The sequence below is a fragment of the Polyodon spathula genome, chromosome 2 (assembly GCF_017654505.1).
Source record: "Polyodon spathula isolate WHYD16114869_AA chromosome 2, ASM1765450v1, whole genome shotgun sequence".
NCBI lineage: Eukaryota > Metazoa > Chordata > Actinopteri > Acipenseriformes > Polyodontidae > Polyodon > Polyodon spathula.
This window is the reverse complement of record NC_054535.1, coordinates 27,606,750-27,624,219: the sequence shown is the minus strand read 5'-3', so window position 1 is coordinate 27,624,219 and position 17,470 is coordinate 27,606,750. Positions and strand designations below refer to the sequence as shown.

Below are 17,470 nucleotides of genomic sequence, written 5' to 3'. Positions count from 1 at the left end.
AAATTATTTACAAAAATAAGTTTTTTTTCACATTAGCCTACTGCATAGCATGACTTCAAAAAATGATAACTATAATAAAATAAACATTTCAAAAGAAGATAGTGTAGCCAGCTGTAAACTCGTTATGTAGGCCTACATATAGAATTGTAAAATCAAAATAATTTATAAAAAAAAAAAAAAAAAACTGTTCACATTGTGTAATGGGAATGCGCATTCAGGAAAACATACTTCAAAGTAGCCCTCGTATTATCACAATCCACACAGATGTAATGCTTATCACCTTGTCGTGTGCATTTACCACATACTTCTCTTTCACACTGGGCATAAATCTCAGAAGTTTTATTTTTATTGCATTTAGTTACCTGGCATTGTTTTCTGTTGCGTGTGTCACTTGATGGATGTCCACTGCATCCAGGTTGAGCTGTGTTTCCCTGCTGCTTTGCAGTTTTCTGATCGAAATGTTACTGCCAAAGCTCTGTGGCTAGCATCATAAAATGATATTTTCCCCGATGCGTTCATTTTACAAAAATTAATTGACGGCTGCCATGTCCAGCAGATTGTAAAATACATCAACTAGACACCGGTGATTGCTTTCACGAACTACTAAATTTTGCGCAGATGGTAAACTCTTCCAAGACTTTGTTTTTTATTTATTTATTTTTATTATTTTTCTTTCTTCAACTGTTTTGCTAATTGCAGTGAAATAAAAAAATTGTCATTGGTAACATTCATCTGTTTTCCTAAACACGGTTACATCAGTCTAAGTACCACATTGTCACCCAGTTTAATCATTGCACAGGTAGGGGTAGGGTATGCTGCCAGCCAAAATTTGATCCCAAGTTTGACAGGTTTGTTTGTACAGCGACGACATGCTTTTATCAGAAACAGCTGTTTGTCCGTGTGATGTTTTATTTTTAGCTTGAAGCAGCCAATGCTGTTTTCAATGAAGTTGTTCCAAATTTCTGATGCTAAGGCAAATATATCTGTAGTTGCTGTAAAAAGATAACGCAAAAATCTCAGTTCTGATGTCAGTTCTGTAAGGAATTGATAGGATTACAATATCTAGACTTCAAGAGCAACATTCTGTTAATAGACATACTGCTGTAAACTCAGCAGAGCTAGAGATAACAAGCTGGCTTGTACACATAAAAAATAGCATATTGTAGGTTATGTTAACAATAAAAGCATGTATTGTAACAAGCCGTAAAAATGACTACTTTTGTCGGTTCTAGGTAGAAGTGCTTAACTTTTTTTTTATTTTTGTGAATCTGACTTTCAAACTTTGTCTGGGTATTTATTTAATGCATTTAGGAAAAGTCATTTAGGAAAAAGTCAATAACAGACAACTGCAGATCTTTACATTTTTAAAGCGAAAACCATTAAAATGACTACCGTGGCAGTGCTAGTGTTACCTGAAGAAAAAAAAAAAGTTTAGCTAATTAATGACGTTGAACTAGCTTGGTTGCCTTACTTTCCAATGGAGCCGTTCACACTTTAAATCAATTGATAGCGCTTTAAAAATTGACACATACATGCAGTGCAACTCAATTGCCCGTTTTTGTCAACCTGCTGCTGCATTTTTCCATGCCTACCGGGTCTTTGACTCAAATCAAGCATACATACAAAAATATACTTCGGGATGACTACTGGCGCTACAGAAAGGCATCAAAGATAAACAAACAAAAAATGTAAAATAACTGTACCACAGAAGAAGCAACAGATGCACATAGAACTTCAACTGTTATTGTTTAAAGGTATGTAAAACCTGTAATTTTTGTTTGCTGTCCTATAGAAACCCCACCAAATGTTATGTTAAATGATAATTTTTGTTTATAGTTGTATATGCTGTGAAGCTTACAGGTTTACAGGATTAAAACTTAAACCTGATGTTGTGAAAACCATAATAAATAAATATTTAGATTAATTTTTTTTTATCTACTTAAATAGACACATTTTATGTGTATGTAGGTACCGTATATTGTACTGCTCTGTGATTTTTTTTTTTTAGTACACATTTCTGATAAAATCCCAGCCTTATCAGTTAATAAAATAGGAATCACAAATCAAACAAAAAATGTCACTCTCCTCCATCTAAAAGGTTGATTGTCAAAAATATCAAGAGGAATTTACCACAAAATGTTAACTTAACCCAATTAAAGGGATAATTTGGGTCAGCTGTTTAAATTGTTAAAGTCGAAGCCATATTGTCCAAATGGGACAATAGTGAATCTTCCCAGGAGTGGCCGTGCTGCCAAAATCTCTCCAAGAACAAGGCGTAAAATCGTCCAGGAAGTCACAAAGAACCCTAGAACAACAACCAGGGATCTGCAGGCCTCTCTTGCCTCGGCTACGGTCACCATCAGAAAGACATTGGGCAAAAATGGTATTCATGGCAGAGTAGCAAGGCGGAAACCACTGCTCACTAAGAAGAACATAAATGGATGATCCTCAAGAGCGCTGGAACAATGTTCTATGGACAGAAGTCAAAAGTGTACCTTTTTGGCCAACATGGGCCCCGTTATGTCTGGCGAAAACCAAACACTACATTCCACGGTAAGAGCCTCATACCAACGGTCAAGGAAGGTGGTGGTAGGGTCATGATTTGGTAATGCTTTGCTGCATCAGGACCTGGACGACTTGCCGTCATTGAAGGAACCATGAATTCTGCTCTGTATCAGAGAATTCTATAAGAGAATGTCAGGCCATCCTGAAGCGCAGCTGGATCATGCAGCAAGACAATGATTTGAAACACACAAGCAAGTCTACATCAGAATGGTTGAAGAACAAGAAATTTTAAGTTTTGGAATGGCCTAGTCAAAGTCCAGACCTAAACCCCATTGAGATGTTGTGGCAGGACCTGAAACAAGCAGTTTGTGCTCAAATCCACAAATGTCACTGAGTTGAAGCAGGAAGCGTTTGGTTTCAGTTATTGCTGCTAAAGGTGGCGTAACCAGTTATTGAGTAAAGGGGCGATAATTTTTTTACACGGGGGCATTGGGTGTTGCATAACTTTCTTTAATAAATAAATGAAACAAGTTTCAAAATGTTGTGTTATTTGTTCACTCAGGATCTCTTATCTAATATTAGATTTTGGTTGAAAATCTGATAACATTGTGTCAAATATGCAAAAATGCAGAAAATCAGACAGGAGACAAATACTTTCATGGTACTGTATGTAACACCAAGAATTAAAATTATTGCTATTTGATTCATAAAATGATAATGCTTTATAGTTTAGTTGCTTTATAAGCAAGGTTATAAAAGTATGCACATTCCACGCAGTATAGGAAGCACGCACCTAAAACAATGTATGACTTTAAGGGATGGGTAAATGATCTTATCACACTAAAAAGCTGTTACAATTGACCAAAAGCTCAACCCTCAGCACTGAAAATCCTGTTTGTCGTGTAACCTTGTGCAACTTTCTACTATACATAAAGGCTGTACCACCAAGCAATTCTTTATTATCTGAGAGCTGCTATAAGCAGCCATAGCAAGGTTCTTTGACCAAATAGGAAAACAGTACAAAGGGTTTAGATGTGACATTTATCCAAAGTTTGAAATGTATTGTCATAAAATTATATTGCTTTATAGTTGGTTATTTTATAATCAACATTATGAAAAAATACTGAGGCGACTACAAATAAAACAAAAAAAAATACAGCCCTTTATAATAAATAACAAAGCCTCTTGCAAAGCACAAAGATATTTTGCCATCCTTCACAGTTTTGTTATCTTCATGGTTGGTCATCGGATAGCTGATTTGCTTTAAGATTAGATTTTTGTGTCCCTTGGCAATAAGATGCAATTCATTGTACACTAGCCTTAAGTAGCAGCTATCATGGGTACCTATCAAGGACAAAAAATCACTTTGTACACCAAAATGTATTAAATTAGCATACCTGGAAATTTATACCGGTGGTCTCGTGTTATTGCTGCGGGCTACCAACAGCACCAGGCTTAAGCGACCACCTATAGAGTTGAAGTAAAATCTATTAAACCTAATTCATTGAGCAAGATTTGTTTTAGAAGAATGAAAACATGAATGGTGGCTCCACGAATTTGTTCAAACAGGACAAGTACTTGCTGCTTGCTGTAAGACTTACAGAATGAAGATCAGGAAAGATACAAAAATGCCCAGGTGGATTAGCATCTCCTGAGAAATGTGTTGAACTCGTAACGATGCCGGTATACTGCTTGACTATATCAATAGTCAGTACAAATTGGAACACTTCCAGAAACATTTAAATATACCCTCCAGGATATTAAAATTATTAGATTATTTGCATTTGGAATGAGAATTTCTCTCCCGAAGAGAACTACATGGAAGCCAAATTGCCCAAAAGGTACTACCAAAACAACCTGACTGGAGAGTACTTATTCTCCCCAAGAGCTGCATATGCTATGTATTAGCCACCATATGTTCTTGATACAGAATTACAGATATCAGTATAGGAAGACACAGGCACTGACTTTATTACAAGGAGCTGAGCAAGTTCCATCACAGTTATAAGGTTCTGATATATGTTAAACTGACACAGTAATCCTGACAATTCATAAATCTCAGCATCTTATCAAATCTAAATATGCCCATGTCAATTCAACCAGTGGTCCCCATTTGACCATCTAAGATTTACACAAAACCTATACAACATGTTCTGCATCTCAGATGGTAAAGTGGGGATACGGCTTGGATTTAGTTGATTGACATAGAATGATAGACGTTCTTGACAGTGGGATTTATTTTGATCAAACATTGGCGTGACTTGTTTTTTGTGCAGTGGTCTGCTTCTGTTCTCAGGTGGAAACAACTTGTTTTTGGTGCTGTAATTAAAATAGTATTTCTTTTAATAAAGATACTAAATTGAAACCTATTAAGTAGGTGTACAGACAAGGTCTATCTACAAGGGAGGTCGGGGGACCTTTAACAACTTGTGTGGAGTAGCACTCCACACAAGGGAAGCTTTCATGTCCAAATCCTGGGATCAGTGTAATGGGGGTTAAACAAGGTTGCTTCTGATGGTAGTATTAATGCACATATTTTTGTTCTGTTTTTTCTAGGAAGCCTTTCAATCAGATCAAAAACCGGTACAGTGATGTTCTCTGTTTGGACCAGTCCAGAGTAAAACTAAATGTTGTGGATGATGATGATGAGGTACTACAGCATAGAGATTAATTACAAAATATTTGATGCCTTGGCTCACCACACACCAGCGACCCCTGTGGCTGGCTGGGCACCTGCAAGCCGGCCTGTATGCAATTCAGAAATGTGTGGTGCTCTGGCTCGAGTTCTGAATAATGCTGCATGGTGGGCTTGCAGAGTGAAAATCGGACGGCTGACGGCACTTGTTTCGGAGGACGCGAGTGCTTGTCTTTGTCTCTGGGAGTAAATTGGAAAATGAATAAAATTGTTACAAAAAAAAAAAAAATAGCCTTTCAAATGTTGATGATTACGGTAGGTAAGAATAATTAGCTTGTAAAGTTCTAGTCCTTAACGTGTACAAAATGTTATTACAGACCAAGCTACATATTTTAGGTTAAGTAGGTGTTTATTCGTTCTTTAGTGACACTTTCAATTTTAGATTTTACATTTGCAAGACATGTACTTTTCTCTGATAGTCAAGTTCAAAACAATGTAACATTATTTTGATATCTGTTATAGTAACAATGTTTTTCATCTCTTGTAGACATCTGACTATATCAATGCAAGTTTTATGGATGGATATAAAAGAAAGAATGCTTACATCGCCGCGCAGGGTAAGTGGATTATTTTGATTCCCAGTATTTTGGGGTTTCATTTTGTGTGTTTTGATTGCGTTAAAATGCTACAATTGAACGATTCAAAATGGAGATGGGTGAAGTATTCACAAATGCTTGCCTTTTCCAGATTCTGGCAAATATATTTATAGTTCAGCAGTGGAATTTTACATTTTTAATTTGATGGGGATACTTTTTGTCGGCCATCTAGTGTTTTGATAACATTGTGCTTAATAAGTGGTCATTTTAACAGATGTTTAATGTTAATACGTCAGCATATTTAAAATATAAAGCAAAGGAGCTATGGCTGTTTATTTGTACAGTTCGCACTGCTTTAGGAAAGTCTTTGGGAAGAACTGTCCAGGTGTCATGGGAAATAAGTTAGCGTTTGTCTTTTTGAGCCTGTCAGCGCACACGCGAATTTTAGAACTTAAAGGCAAGGTTCTGTGGAGGTTTATCCAAGATTTTACAGATGCCATTTGTATTTTTGTAAGAAATGAAAACAGGTATTGCAGACCGTTTTTTTTTTTTTGTTTAAAAATGTGACATTTGACATTTATCAAAGTGTATTGCAGACATTATTTTTCTGTTTTTAAAAAGTAACATTTGTCGTCTTATTTATTGAAGTGTAAATGTACGTTAACTTTTTAATGAATACATTTTATTTAAAGCGCTTACTGTGTTTGGATGTGCAGTGTGTTTTTTAGCAAAAAATTATTTTAAAAACATTACTTTGTCAGCATAATTTATGTTTATGCAGTTAAAATCACTACTTGCCAAATGTTTATTTCCTTTCAAAAATGTTGTCATCATACTGTGGCTTAAGCAAATATAAGCGTTTATTCTATGTAGGCTCAAGTTTAGGTTACTATTTTCATGGTAAAATGCTTGGTGATGTGTTTTTTTTAATTTTTTTTTATAAATGTTATGGAGAAGTGGGTACACACACTTTCATTGATACAGAGGATACTGTTTTTGACATTTGAATCAAGTCTCCGTGTGGGAATATCTAAAGCTGTTTTAATATATACAGAAAACGTATACGTTTTTAGTGAAAGATGGTGTTTTAAGAGAGATGTAGATAGATCATTTGAGAAACGCACAAAACGATTGGCTTCCTGTACATACTTTCATACGATCATACAAAGAAACACACGCAGACTTCATATATATGGCCGTGTATACACACCTGTATTATGAATAATACATTAGAGTGCAGTGTGATGCGGTCTGGTTTTGTTTTTTGTTTATTTTATTCAAATAAATTGTTTTAGATTTTGTGTCGTCTTTAGGGTGGGCTTGGGCAGTGACTTGACAGCTGTAATATATAATCTAATTGCACATAAAAAATAAATCTTAATGCTTAATTGTTTGTGATATGTCGTAACCAATATACAGAATATCGTATATTTCTCTTTCGGTAATATTTGTACAAAGAAATTGTATAATGTAAATATTTGGCAATTACAAACTTAAAATGACAACTCCTCATGATGGTTTAAACTGGGAATGTTAAATAATAGATATTGTCATATTTAAAGTGTTGCTATTATAACTACTTAACACAACTATAATTGCACATAAAAATAAATCGCACGACCACGTCTTTGTATTAGCTTAAAGTTAACCGCTATTATTAATTAAAATACAACATTATACAATAAAAAGTGTTATTAATATTATAACAATGTGTTTTCGATTTTAACCACATATAATGTAGCTTTAATAAAGATTGTGACAACATTTTTATTAGTAAAACAATTTTCTGAATTAAAGTTAACAGACAGAAAAGAGACAGCTTAACCTTGCCTTTGGAAATTCAAAAATGTGCGCGTGCACAGACAGGCTGAAAAGGCAAACGCTAACTTATTTCCCGTGACACCAGAGTTCTGTCCTATTTAAGCAGAAATCCTGATTTATTAGTGTTCCGATTACGTGGTGCCAACTCATTTCCAGTATCCCCAGATTTTGTTGTCATATTTCAAAAAACATAAAATGGTTGAAATACACCAGCTGTTCTATCTGAGAGTCTTGCAGTTGTATTTCAACAAAACGTGATGTTGTAAGTAGTCAAATGTAATAACCAGTAAACAGCATTGAATTATTTGTTTGTTTTTATTGTTTTTTTAAACTTTTTCTGCTGCGTTACTATAGAAGCATAGGACTTGGTTAGCTTGCACTTTCCTAACTCCTTGATTAATTTCTTTAGGTCCTTTGCCAAAAACATTTGTTGACTTCTGGCGTATGGTATGGGAACAAAAGGTTTTAATTATTGTAATGACAACAAGGTAATTATTTCATAACAATCCAGTTAATCCTGGTATTTGAATTCAATTATGGAGTAGAATCCAATTTGAAGTGAATTTATAATTTACAAAAGGCTATTATTGTTTTCAGAGTTGTGGAAAGGGGTAGAATAAAATGTGGACAATACTGGCCACTTGAAGTTGGGCAGACTGAAGAATATGGGCAGTTTTTAATTAGAAATATTCATATAGAGATGTTTCAAGACTTCAAGCTTTCCCATTTAGAAGTTTACAACAAGGAGGTAAGATGTCCGAGATATCCTAACAATTGCATATTTGAATGTTCGTTGTCATTTTACTAACTAATTACATTTTAAGTATTGTGTTAATGTTAATGCACTGGTTTAATTAAACTGAAAACAATGTGGTGATGCACATTTAAAGGTAGAATAATGGTAGATGGTCATAATTTGTTCCATATTTAGATTTTAAAATGTTAAAACATTTAAATAAGAATAGCTAAAAATGAATTTATTTTGAATAATTAGTTCCATATTACAGGTTGTCTAAGTTACTTACCAAACCACAGGTGAATCTTAATACTGCTAAACACCTGCACCCAAGTACAAAATAATTTTGGAAGCTTATTGGGAGTGTGTTACTTTACAATTTCTGTATATGTATTTGAGCAGTATACACTTTTTTTGTCACCCTTGAAGGAATTGTTAATTAGAAAAGCATTAACCCACAGATGGGTGTACAATTATTTACAAATGCTACCTATTGTGCCATACTAAAATGTTTAATTCTATGTCTGTGTTACCCTCAACCAAACAAACAATCTTTCATAGATGTCTCCCGCTCTTTTTTTCTTCAGACCGGAGAGAGCAGAGATATTGCACACTATCTGTATATGAGTTGGCCTGATTTTGGTGTACCAAAATCTGCCTCTGCCATGCTAGATTTCAGATCCCAGGTAAAACAGCATCAGGAAGCAGCATTTCAGGCTTTTGGATCTGAATGGACTGGTCCCCCTGGAGGTCCACCTATTATTGTTCATTGCAGTGCGGGAATTGGAAGAACAGGTACAAGAACAAATATTACTACCGTGTTTTATGTTTGGTATTTAGAAAGAATCATATGTTAAAGTACTGTAGATGTAGTTGAGCAAATAGTGTGTGTGTGTGTGTGTATATATAAAATGTGTGTATATGACACACACACACACAAACCTTTTTACATAATAAAAGGGCATACAGTTGTAGTCAAAAGTTTACATACCCCCGTGGATATTTATAATTTCTAGAAAATTCTCAAACAAATAATTATAGGACATTTATTTGGAGAAATAATGTTAACTTTGTGAATGAGGCAACATTTTAAATAGATGTCTGCAATTTATTTATTTCAGCAATTTGTTTGCAAAAATCCAAAATTTCAAAAGTATTCATACCCTGACAAGGACAATTAAGTTAATAGCTAGTTGAGGCACCTTTTAACAATAATAGCCTCTTTTAAGTGATTAGGATATTTGTCAGTGAGGTTTTGGCATGATTATTTAGTGGTTTTTTTGTTGTTTTTCTTTTTACCATTCTTCAATGCAAAATTGTTGCAGTTCATTCAAATTCTGACTTCTATTGTTCACAGCCTTTTTCAATTCGGTACTTTTACTAGGCCATTCCAGAACCATGATTTTATTCTTCAACCATTCTGAAGTAGATTTTGATGGGTGCTTTGGATCGTTGTTGTGTAGGAAAGTCCAGTTGCGCTTTAAGTCAAGTTTTGTAGCGGAGTGTTTCAGATGATTGGCCAATATATTTTGATATGCTATGGATTCCATTTTACCATGTATTTGAACTAAATTTCCTGTGCCATTAGAGGAAAAACAGTCCCATAAAAGGATATTACCACCTTCATGCTTGACAGTAGGTATGGTGTTCTTCTTTATACACCTTACCAGACTTTCTCCAAACATAACGACAGTCGGTGTGACCAAATAGCTTGATCTTTGTTTCATCACTCCACAAAACCTTTGACCGATACTTGTATCCATCATTCAAATGTCATTTTCTAAACTTTAAGAGATTGTCCTTGTGACGTTTCCTAAGAGTGGCTTTTTCCTTGGCCTGCGACCATTGAGACCTTCACCATGCAATACTCGGCCTGTGGTTGAAATGGAAACCCCAGTCCCACTTGCAGTCAATTCACTTTGAATATCTTTGGCAGTCAATCTCAGATTGTTATTAACCTTCCTCACAATTCTTCTACTTGTTCTTTTGTGAAAGAACCTTCTTTCTTCCAGACCGAGGGAGCATTGTGACAGTACCATGAGTCTTGTAGTTCTTGATAATAGAAGCAGTAGTTGAAATTGGGATGCTCAGATGCTTGGAAATTTTCTTGTATCCTTCTCCAGCTTTGACAATAAATAATGTTCTGCCTAAGGTCTTCAGACAGCTCTTTACTTTTTCCCGTATTGAGTTATTGGTAATGACAACAGTCATCCTATGCCTCACCCTTTTTTATACTTTCCAAGAATGTTCACCTACAATCCAGCATTTTCTAGAGTTTATTAGAATTAGGTTCTGCATTATCATATTGAAATTTTTAGCACCTTGTAGACAATATTGTCATAGCACAAAGGGTATGAATACTTTTGAATTTGCATTTTTGGAGTTTTTCAAATTGTAGACATCTATTTCTTGTAAAAAAAAATCCTCATTCCTCATTTGCTACAAAAGTTTTCCAAAAAAATTATTTTGAGAAATTTCTAGAAATTAAATTTCTGTTGGGCTATGTAAACTTCTGACTACAACTGTATATTTTAATAATCTTCTAGAAGTAGCCATTTCTAGTTCTCAAGTGAAAACAAATCACTTTATGCCACACTCCTAGTGGTCATTTCTCAGACCGCCGTACTTGGGAATGACATTGTTTGCAGGAATAGTTGGTAAACACCTTAAGCTATTTAAGTAACACTTGCAAACAAGGATAATAAACTGGTAAGAAATTACATCTGAAAATATAGATGGTTTTATAGTTTTTTTTTTTTTTTCTTTTTCCCACCCTTGTTAGGTACCTTTTGCACTCTTGACATCTGTCTGTCCAGACTGGAGGATATTGGCACAGTTGATGTCAACCAGACAGTGAAGAGAATGAGAACTCAACGTGCATTTAGTATTCAGACCTGGGATCAGTATTACTTTTGTTACATGGCTGTCTTAGAGTATGCACAAAGGAGAGGCTTACTTGCTCCAGTGGAATGGTCCGATTCAGACTTGGAGACGGACAGTGAGTAAGACAGGACTTTTGATGGGAGAGGTCTCCTGTTGCTGTACTTGTGGATTCTGTTACATGTAAGGTGTATACTTAAGTGTCAGCTCTACAGTTTATAAAGCTTTTGTCACAAAGGAGTTCAAGAACTTGCATATGGGAATGACAAACTTGAAACCAACTTTTTGTTTGTGCTTGAAGTGTATTCAAAACATAAAAAAAACTTGAACATGGATCTTAAGCATTCTTTATTAAATGGGAAGTTAATATAAATTATGGCCTCTATTATAACGGTGTCAGTGTAGTTTTGTCTGCCTCTGTCGTTCATTATTTCTTTTTTTTTCTTTTTTTACTTTTCTCAGTGTCAGTGATTTGTTACATAAACTAACCCAAAAGCCAAAGGTAGTACCTAGATTGCTCAAGTCTTCTTAGCAATTAGCAGCAGCGCTATATATTTCTGTAACATACATTTATATTGTGCATAGAAGTTTTGACAAGCATTTCATATGCTAGACATGACATTTGCAAGCATGTACCGGATAAGCTTATTATAACAAATAACATTGTGTTGTTGATCAGGTCTTTTAATGCAAACTCTACATTTCTAGAAAACATGCAGAAGTTGGCCTTAACATTTTTGTCGTTCAAACTTCCATGATGTATTATATACAAAAGGTATTTTAGGAGCTTTTTTTTATTTTTTATTACTCAACCTGACACTACAAAGTGCAGTGTTTTGTTTAGTGGTCAACACTGCCTTACATATATGTGCCTTTAATTTATCTGTAGCACAATGTCTCCAATACATACTAGCAACTGACGTATACTTGCGTACCAGGATTGAATATTTTTGTAATCTCAGGGGTAAATTTATTGTTGCTAATTTTAAATTTAATTTCTCTTGGTTTAGCTCTGTTAATTATGCCATTTGCAGAATAGAATTTTGTTATGTTTTTGGTCATTTCTGTATTTTATATGCTGTTTAATTCAGTTTATTTATGTGGCTTTGTAAATGTTGACAGTATTAATAAATGATTGTTGGTACGATGCTAAAAAAGAAAACAGCATTTTGCTTCTACAACAACAAAAAAAAAAACACAGGTTCGTTCTTGTCTTCCTGAAGTTACTTGGAAGTCTTTTCAGTGAACTGAACATGGGATTTTGGATCAAACAAGATTCAGAAAAGCAATTTACAAAGTTATACATCCTCCTACATCAAGCATAGTGGATTTCAGAACTTAAACATTTTTATTTGCCAGTACCATAATAATTCATATGGGGGTGTAGATAGAGAATTTTTACAAGGCAAATAACTTGTCAAATTTCATATTATGTTTTATCATTCCCAGCTGGGGATAAAATCCCCTGCGAAAGGCGTAAGTGTGTTTGTATGTAACTTACACTTCACACATGTTTCCATATATCCAGAGAACCACTTCAGCAATTGTCATGAAACTTTCTATTAACAATATTTAGGATATGTTGGTCAGATTCTGGGTAAAAATCTAAATAAAAACGTTGGTTTTTTAAAAGTTCAAAGTTGAGTATGGGCTCCAGAATTGCTCTGGTTTAACTTATGCAAGCATTTGTGTAAAAGTACATCATTCATTTTGTGTTATTAAATTTACACATTGGTGTTAGGAGTCAAGTATTATGTCTTTAGCAGTGGACTCATCATTTCTGTATGTGTATATATCAACACATTATTAATAACAAATATTAAGAAAACAAACATTTGGCTACGCCACTGTGAAATCTAAATAAAGCTTGTGTAAAAGGCAGTTTGCCAAAACAAACATCACATGTATAATCCTAAGCAACTATGATTATTCTAGAAATCTGAGAATGCGATTTCTACATGTGTTCAACAGGTGGCTCCAAGTGATCTGCTTTCTTAAGAACACTACATCACAGATCTCATCATAGAAATACTACTGCATTAATGCACTGCATGTAATGTTTTCAGCCATTTAACCCTTTGATTAGCAAATTCTAAAATGCACTGCCGGTTCTACAAGTGAGGTGTGTTTTTTTTTTTTTTTTTTCTGTCTACTGCATGTGCTTGATTTATTAAGAATACAGCGTACAAACAAGCTGAAATAAAAGCTTGTATGCATGTAATGAATGCTGATGAAACAGACAAATAATTTACCGCAAATAAAACAAACGTTTTTTTTGTCATAGGTTTTGACTAAAAAATAATTAGGTCGACAATAAACAACAGGTTGGAACAACCACAACACCCCCCTAAGAAAATAAAAAAGGGGGAGCTGAACTAGAGAGAGAGAGAGAAAGAGAGACAAATAAATCATATCTGGGTAAACAGGTGGCGAGGGCAGAGCGCGTGTGTAATGCTTCAGCGAATGATACTCCTTGAAGCTTGGTGCCGCGTCTTCGCTGGACACCTGTAACTTGATGTTGATGGTAAATAGTCTTCACTGTCGCACTCTCTGACATCTGATTCTGTGGAAGAATTGTATGTATTTGAATTTGTATTATTTCTAATACTTTCCACTGAGCAATTTTCACCAGTTTACAGACACTGCTGACATTTTTGTGATGGTTTATTGGATGTAATTCAGTCAATCTCTAACAGAGGGCGCAAGATACCAATAAAAGGTGTTAGTGCTACAATATCTTATCAGAAGTTTTGTCATGCATCTCAAACCATTAGCACACAATTCTGACATGGCAGATGGGTGCATGTTTGCTTTGAAGCCATTGCTCTCTAGGTACAAGTGCAGCATTGGTGGATGGACTTGTTCGACAGCAATGCTTAAATAAACTACAGCTGCCGGGATCACATGGAACATCACAGGATTAATCTCATGAATCTAATGCCAAATGCAATTGTATAGACCGTGTAAGTCAATGAAGTCATGGAATCCTTTTTTTCTTGTATTTATCATTTACAATTTTATGTGGGGATATCTCAGTTTTCTGTGGTGAGTGATGATTGATCAAGCAGGTTATCAGTTTTTCAAGACAGTTTTTGAGCTTGCAAATATTATGGTTAATGTGAAGTGTACTGTAACAGCACAGTACCTACATTGTTACTAAATACAGAATAAAAAGATACAAATCAATAACATTAATGTAATTTTCTTGTTAATTTAAAAGTACCAATTTTGTTTACCTTAAGCATTCTTTGCAAATAAAATCCAGATTTTCAGATACTTTTTGAAGGATGAATTGCCTATCTGGAAGTTAATTACACACAGCTGCATTTAATACTGAAGAGAAAAGATAAATGAAAGAAGTGAAGAATGAGATTCAATAAAAGAAAAAAACAAAAACAAGATCTTAAAAGAGAAGTACCAGGTGGTGATCCTAGCTGAAACATGTTCTTCGTTGAGCTGAAATTACTTTTACAAAGTTCAAAAGTCCAGTTGGGTATATTTCCTAATTATTAAATGTTAAATGCTCCCTGATTAAAATAATGATGATGTCAGTTACAATGTTTTGTTTTTTTCTCCCAGCCAGTGTCCTGTACTAAGAAACATAGTATTTGGAATTTATTTCAATAAATGGTTTTCCCAGAAATAAGAACAAAGCGGTCACCAATGTAATAAATACGAACTCCCCATCATTGTTAATCAGGACAGCAATAAAACAGAAGTAGATGAAAATCCCATATAACATTAACCTTCACGATGGAGCTAAACATTGCATCAGTTGTGGTGTAAAATGTAATGTTTACACAGCAGTGCCAAAATAAGTTTTTCTGTGCAACAATAAGAAAGCTAATATTGGCTAAAAATCTGGATCGGCATTATATGTACCATGTAAAACATTATACAGTACCACAAAGATTTAAATGCTTAAGTAAAAGGGTTAACATAAAAAATTGTAAGTAGGAACAACAGAATATGATGTATGGGTTTTTTTATTTTTTATAATTGGAATTGAAATTAGATGATAAAACTTTATTTCCACTTTTACAAAGTGTGTTGAATAGCCCAGTACAAGAACATTAAGTAGACCAACAAAATATGTTGATATGCTGTGTTTGTTGTGTATTTTAGGGTCAGAGCTATTTTCGCCTGTTTTTTTTGTTTGTTTTGTTTTTAGTTTTTTTACTGTTAGATTTGTTATATATATATATATATATATATATATATATATATATATATATATATATATATATATATATACACACACACACACACACACACACACACACACACACACAGTGCCTTGCAAAAGTATTCAGACCCCTGACCAATTCTCTCATTACTGAATTACAAATGGTACATTGAAATTTCATTCTGTTTGATATTTTATTTTAAAACAGTTAAACTCAAAATCAATTATTGTAAGGTGACATTGGTTTTATGTTGGGAAATATTTTTAAGAAAAATAAAAAACTGAAATGTCTTGCTTGCATAAGTATTCAACTCCCACACATTAATATTTGGTAGGGCCACCTTTCACTGTAAAAACAGCTTTAAGTCTTTTGGGGTAAGTATGTCTTTGCACACAGTGTCGGAGTGATTTTGGCCCATTCTTCTTGGCAGATTTGCTCCAGTTTGTTCAGGTTGGTTGGACGATGCTTGTGGACCGCAATTTTCAAATAGTGCCACAGATTGTCAGTGGGAGTGAGATCAGGACTTTGACTGGGCCACGGTAGGACATTCACCTTTTTGTTCTTGAGCCACTCCAGTGTTGCTTTGGCCTTGTGCTTGGGATCATTGTCCTGCTGAAAGGTGAATTTCCTCCCAAGCTTCAGTTTTTTAGCGGACTGAAGCAGATTCTCTTGCAGTATTTTCCTGTATTTTGCTCCATCCATTCTTCTTTCAATTGTAACAAAATGCCCAGTCCCTGCTGATGAGAAGCATCCCCACAGCATGATGCTGCCACCATCATACTTCACTATAGGGATGGTGTGTCTTGAGGCATGGGCAGTGTTAGGTTTGCGCCACACATAGCACTTAGAGTTTTGGCCAAGAAGCTCAGTCTTGGTCTTATCTGACCACAAAACCTTTTCCCACATCACAGCTGAATCACTCTCATGCTTTCTGGCAAACTCCAGACGTGCTTTCAGATGGTACTTTTTGAGTAACGGCTTCTTTCTTGCCACCCTCCCATACAGGCCAGTGTTATGCAGAGCTCTTGATATGGTTGACTGCTGCACCATTACTCCACTCCCAGCCACTGAACTCTGTAGCTCCTTCAAAGTGATTGTTGGCCTCTCTGTGGCTTCTCTCTCAAGTCTTCTTGTTTGAGTGCTGAGTTTTGAGGGACGGCCTTTTCTTGACAGTGCCTGGGTTGTGTGATGCAGCTTCCACTTCCTGATTATTGATCCAACTGTGCTCACTGGGATATCCAAACACTTGGATATTATTTTGTACCCTTTCCCTAATCTATGCATTTTTGTATTACTTTATCTCTAACTTCTGTAGAATGCTCTTTGGTCTTCATTTTCCTTCAGATTCACAGCCTTACCAATGATCCTTCAACAATGGGGTTTTTATCCAGAAAATGTGACAGCAACTTTAATGGTTCACAGTTGGAGGCCAACGGTAAGGTAATTGTGTCCTCATTAGGGCAATTTCTTTCATCGGTGCAAACTGGGAGCTTCCACAGCACAGGGGTTGATTACTTATGCAAGCAAGACATTTCAGTTTTTCATTTTTCTTAAATATTTCCCAACATAAAACCAATGTCACCTTACAATAATTGATTCTGAGTTTCAGTGTTTAAAAATAAAATATCAAACAGAACGAAATGTCAATGTACCATTTGTAATTCGGTAATATGAGAGAATTGGTCAGGGGTCTGAATACTTTTGCAAGGCACTGTATGTGTGTGTGTGTGTATATATATATATATATATATATATATATATATATATATATATATATATATATATAGTTTGTAAAATTTCCAAATCTGACAGTGTACAATGAAGCTTCCATATGTAGGGAACATGGGGGGAAAATTGAATAATAAAGGAATGATGGCCATTGTGGCAAAGTGGTTAGCAGTGTGCGGGTGATCAATAAACAGACAGACAACCCAGGTACAATAGTGGTTTATTTTTAAACCCAATTGCCTGATGACCAACAGCAGTAAATAATAAACAATGATAACGAGAAGCAATACAGTGGAGTGTATTGCTTTATTGTAATCAACGCGTTTGGTCCCGAAATAATTAACAGTCCCATTCTTGAAACACCCACACGAAACACAAAACA

General features: G+C 34.9%; 1 protein-coding gene across 1 annotated transcript in view; it reads left to right on the top strand.

The window, feature by feature from the left end:
* LOC121294802 (tyrosine-protein phosphatase non-receptor type 9-like) overlaps window positions 1-12,882 on the top strand; it is a 37,228-nt gene extending 24,346 nt beyond the window's left edge. The window contains exons 8-13 of the mRNA XM_041218900.1: window positions 5,062-5,155; window positions 5,688-5,757; window positions 7,967-8,045; window positions 8,155-8,305; window positions 8,881-9,088; window positions 11,076-12,882. Coding sequence (XP_041074834.1) covers window positions 5,062-5,155; window positions 5,688-5,757; window positions 7,967-8,045; window positions 8,155-8,305; window positions 8,881-9,088; window positions 11,076-11,299 — 826 coding nt within the window. The 3' untranslated portion in view covers window positions 11,300-12,882. The remainder of the gene's footprint in view (window positions 1-5,061; window positions 5,156-5,687; window positions 5,758-7,966; window positions 8,046-8,154; window positions 8,306-8,880; window positions 9,089-11,075) is intronic.
* Window positions 12,883-17,470: the final 4,588 nt, after the last annotated feature.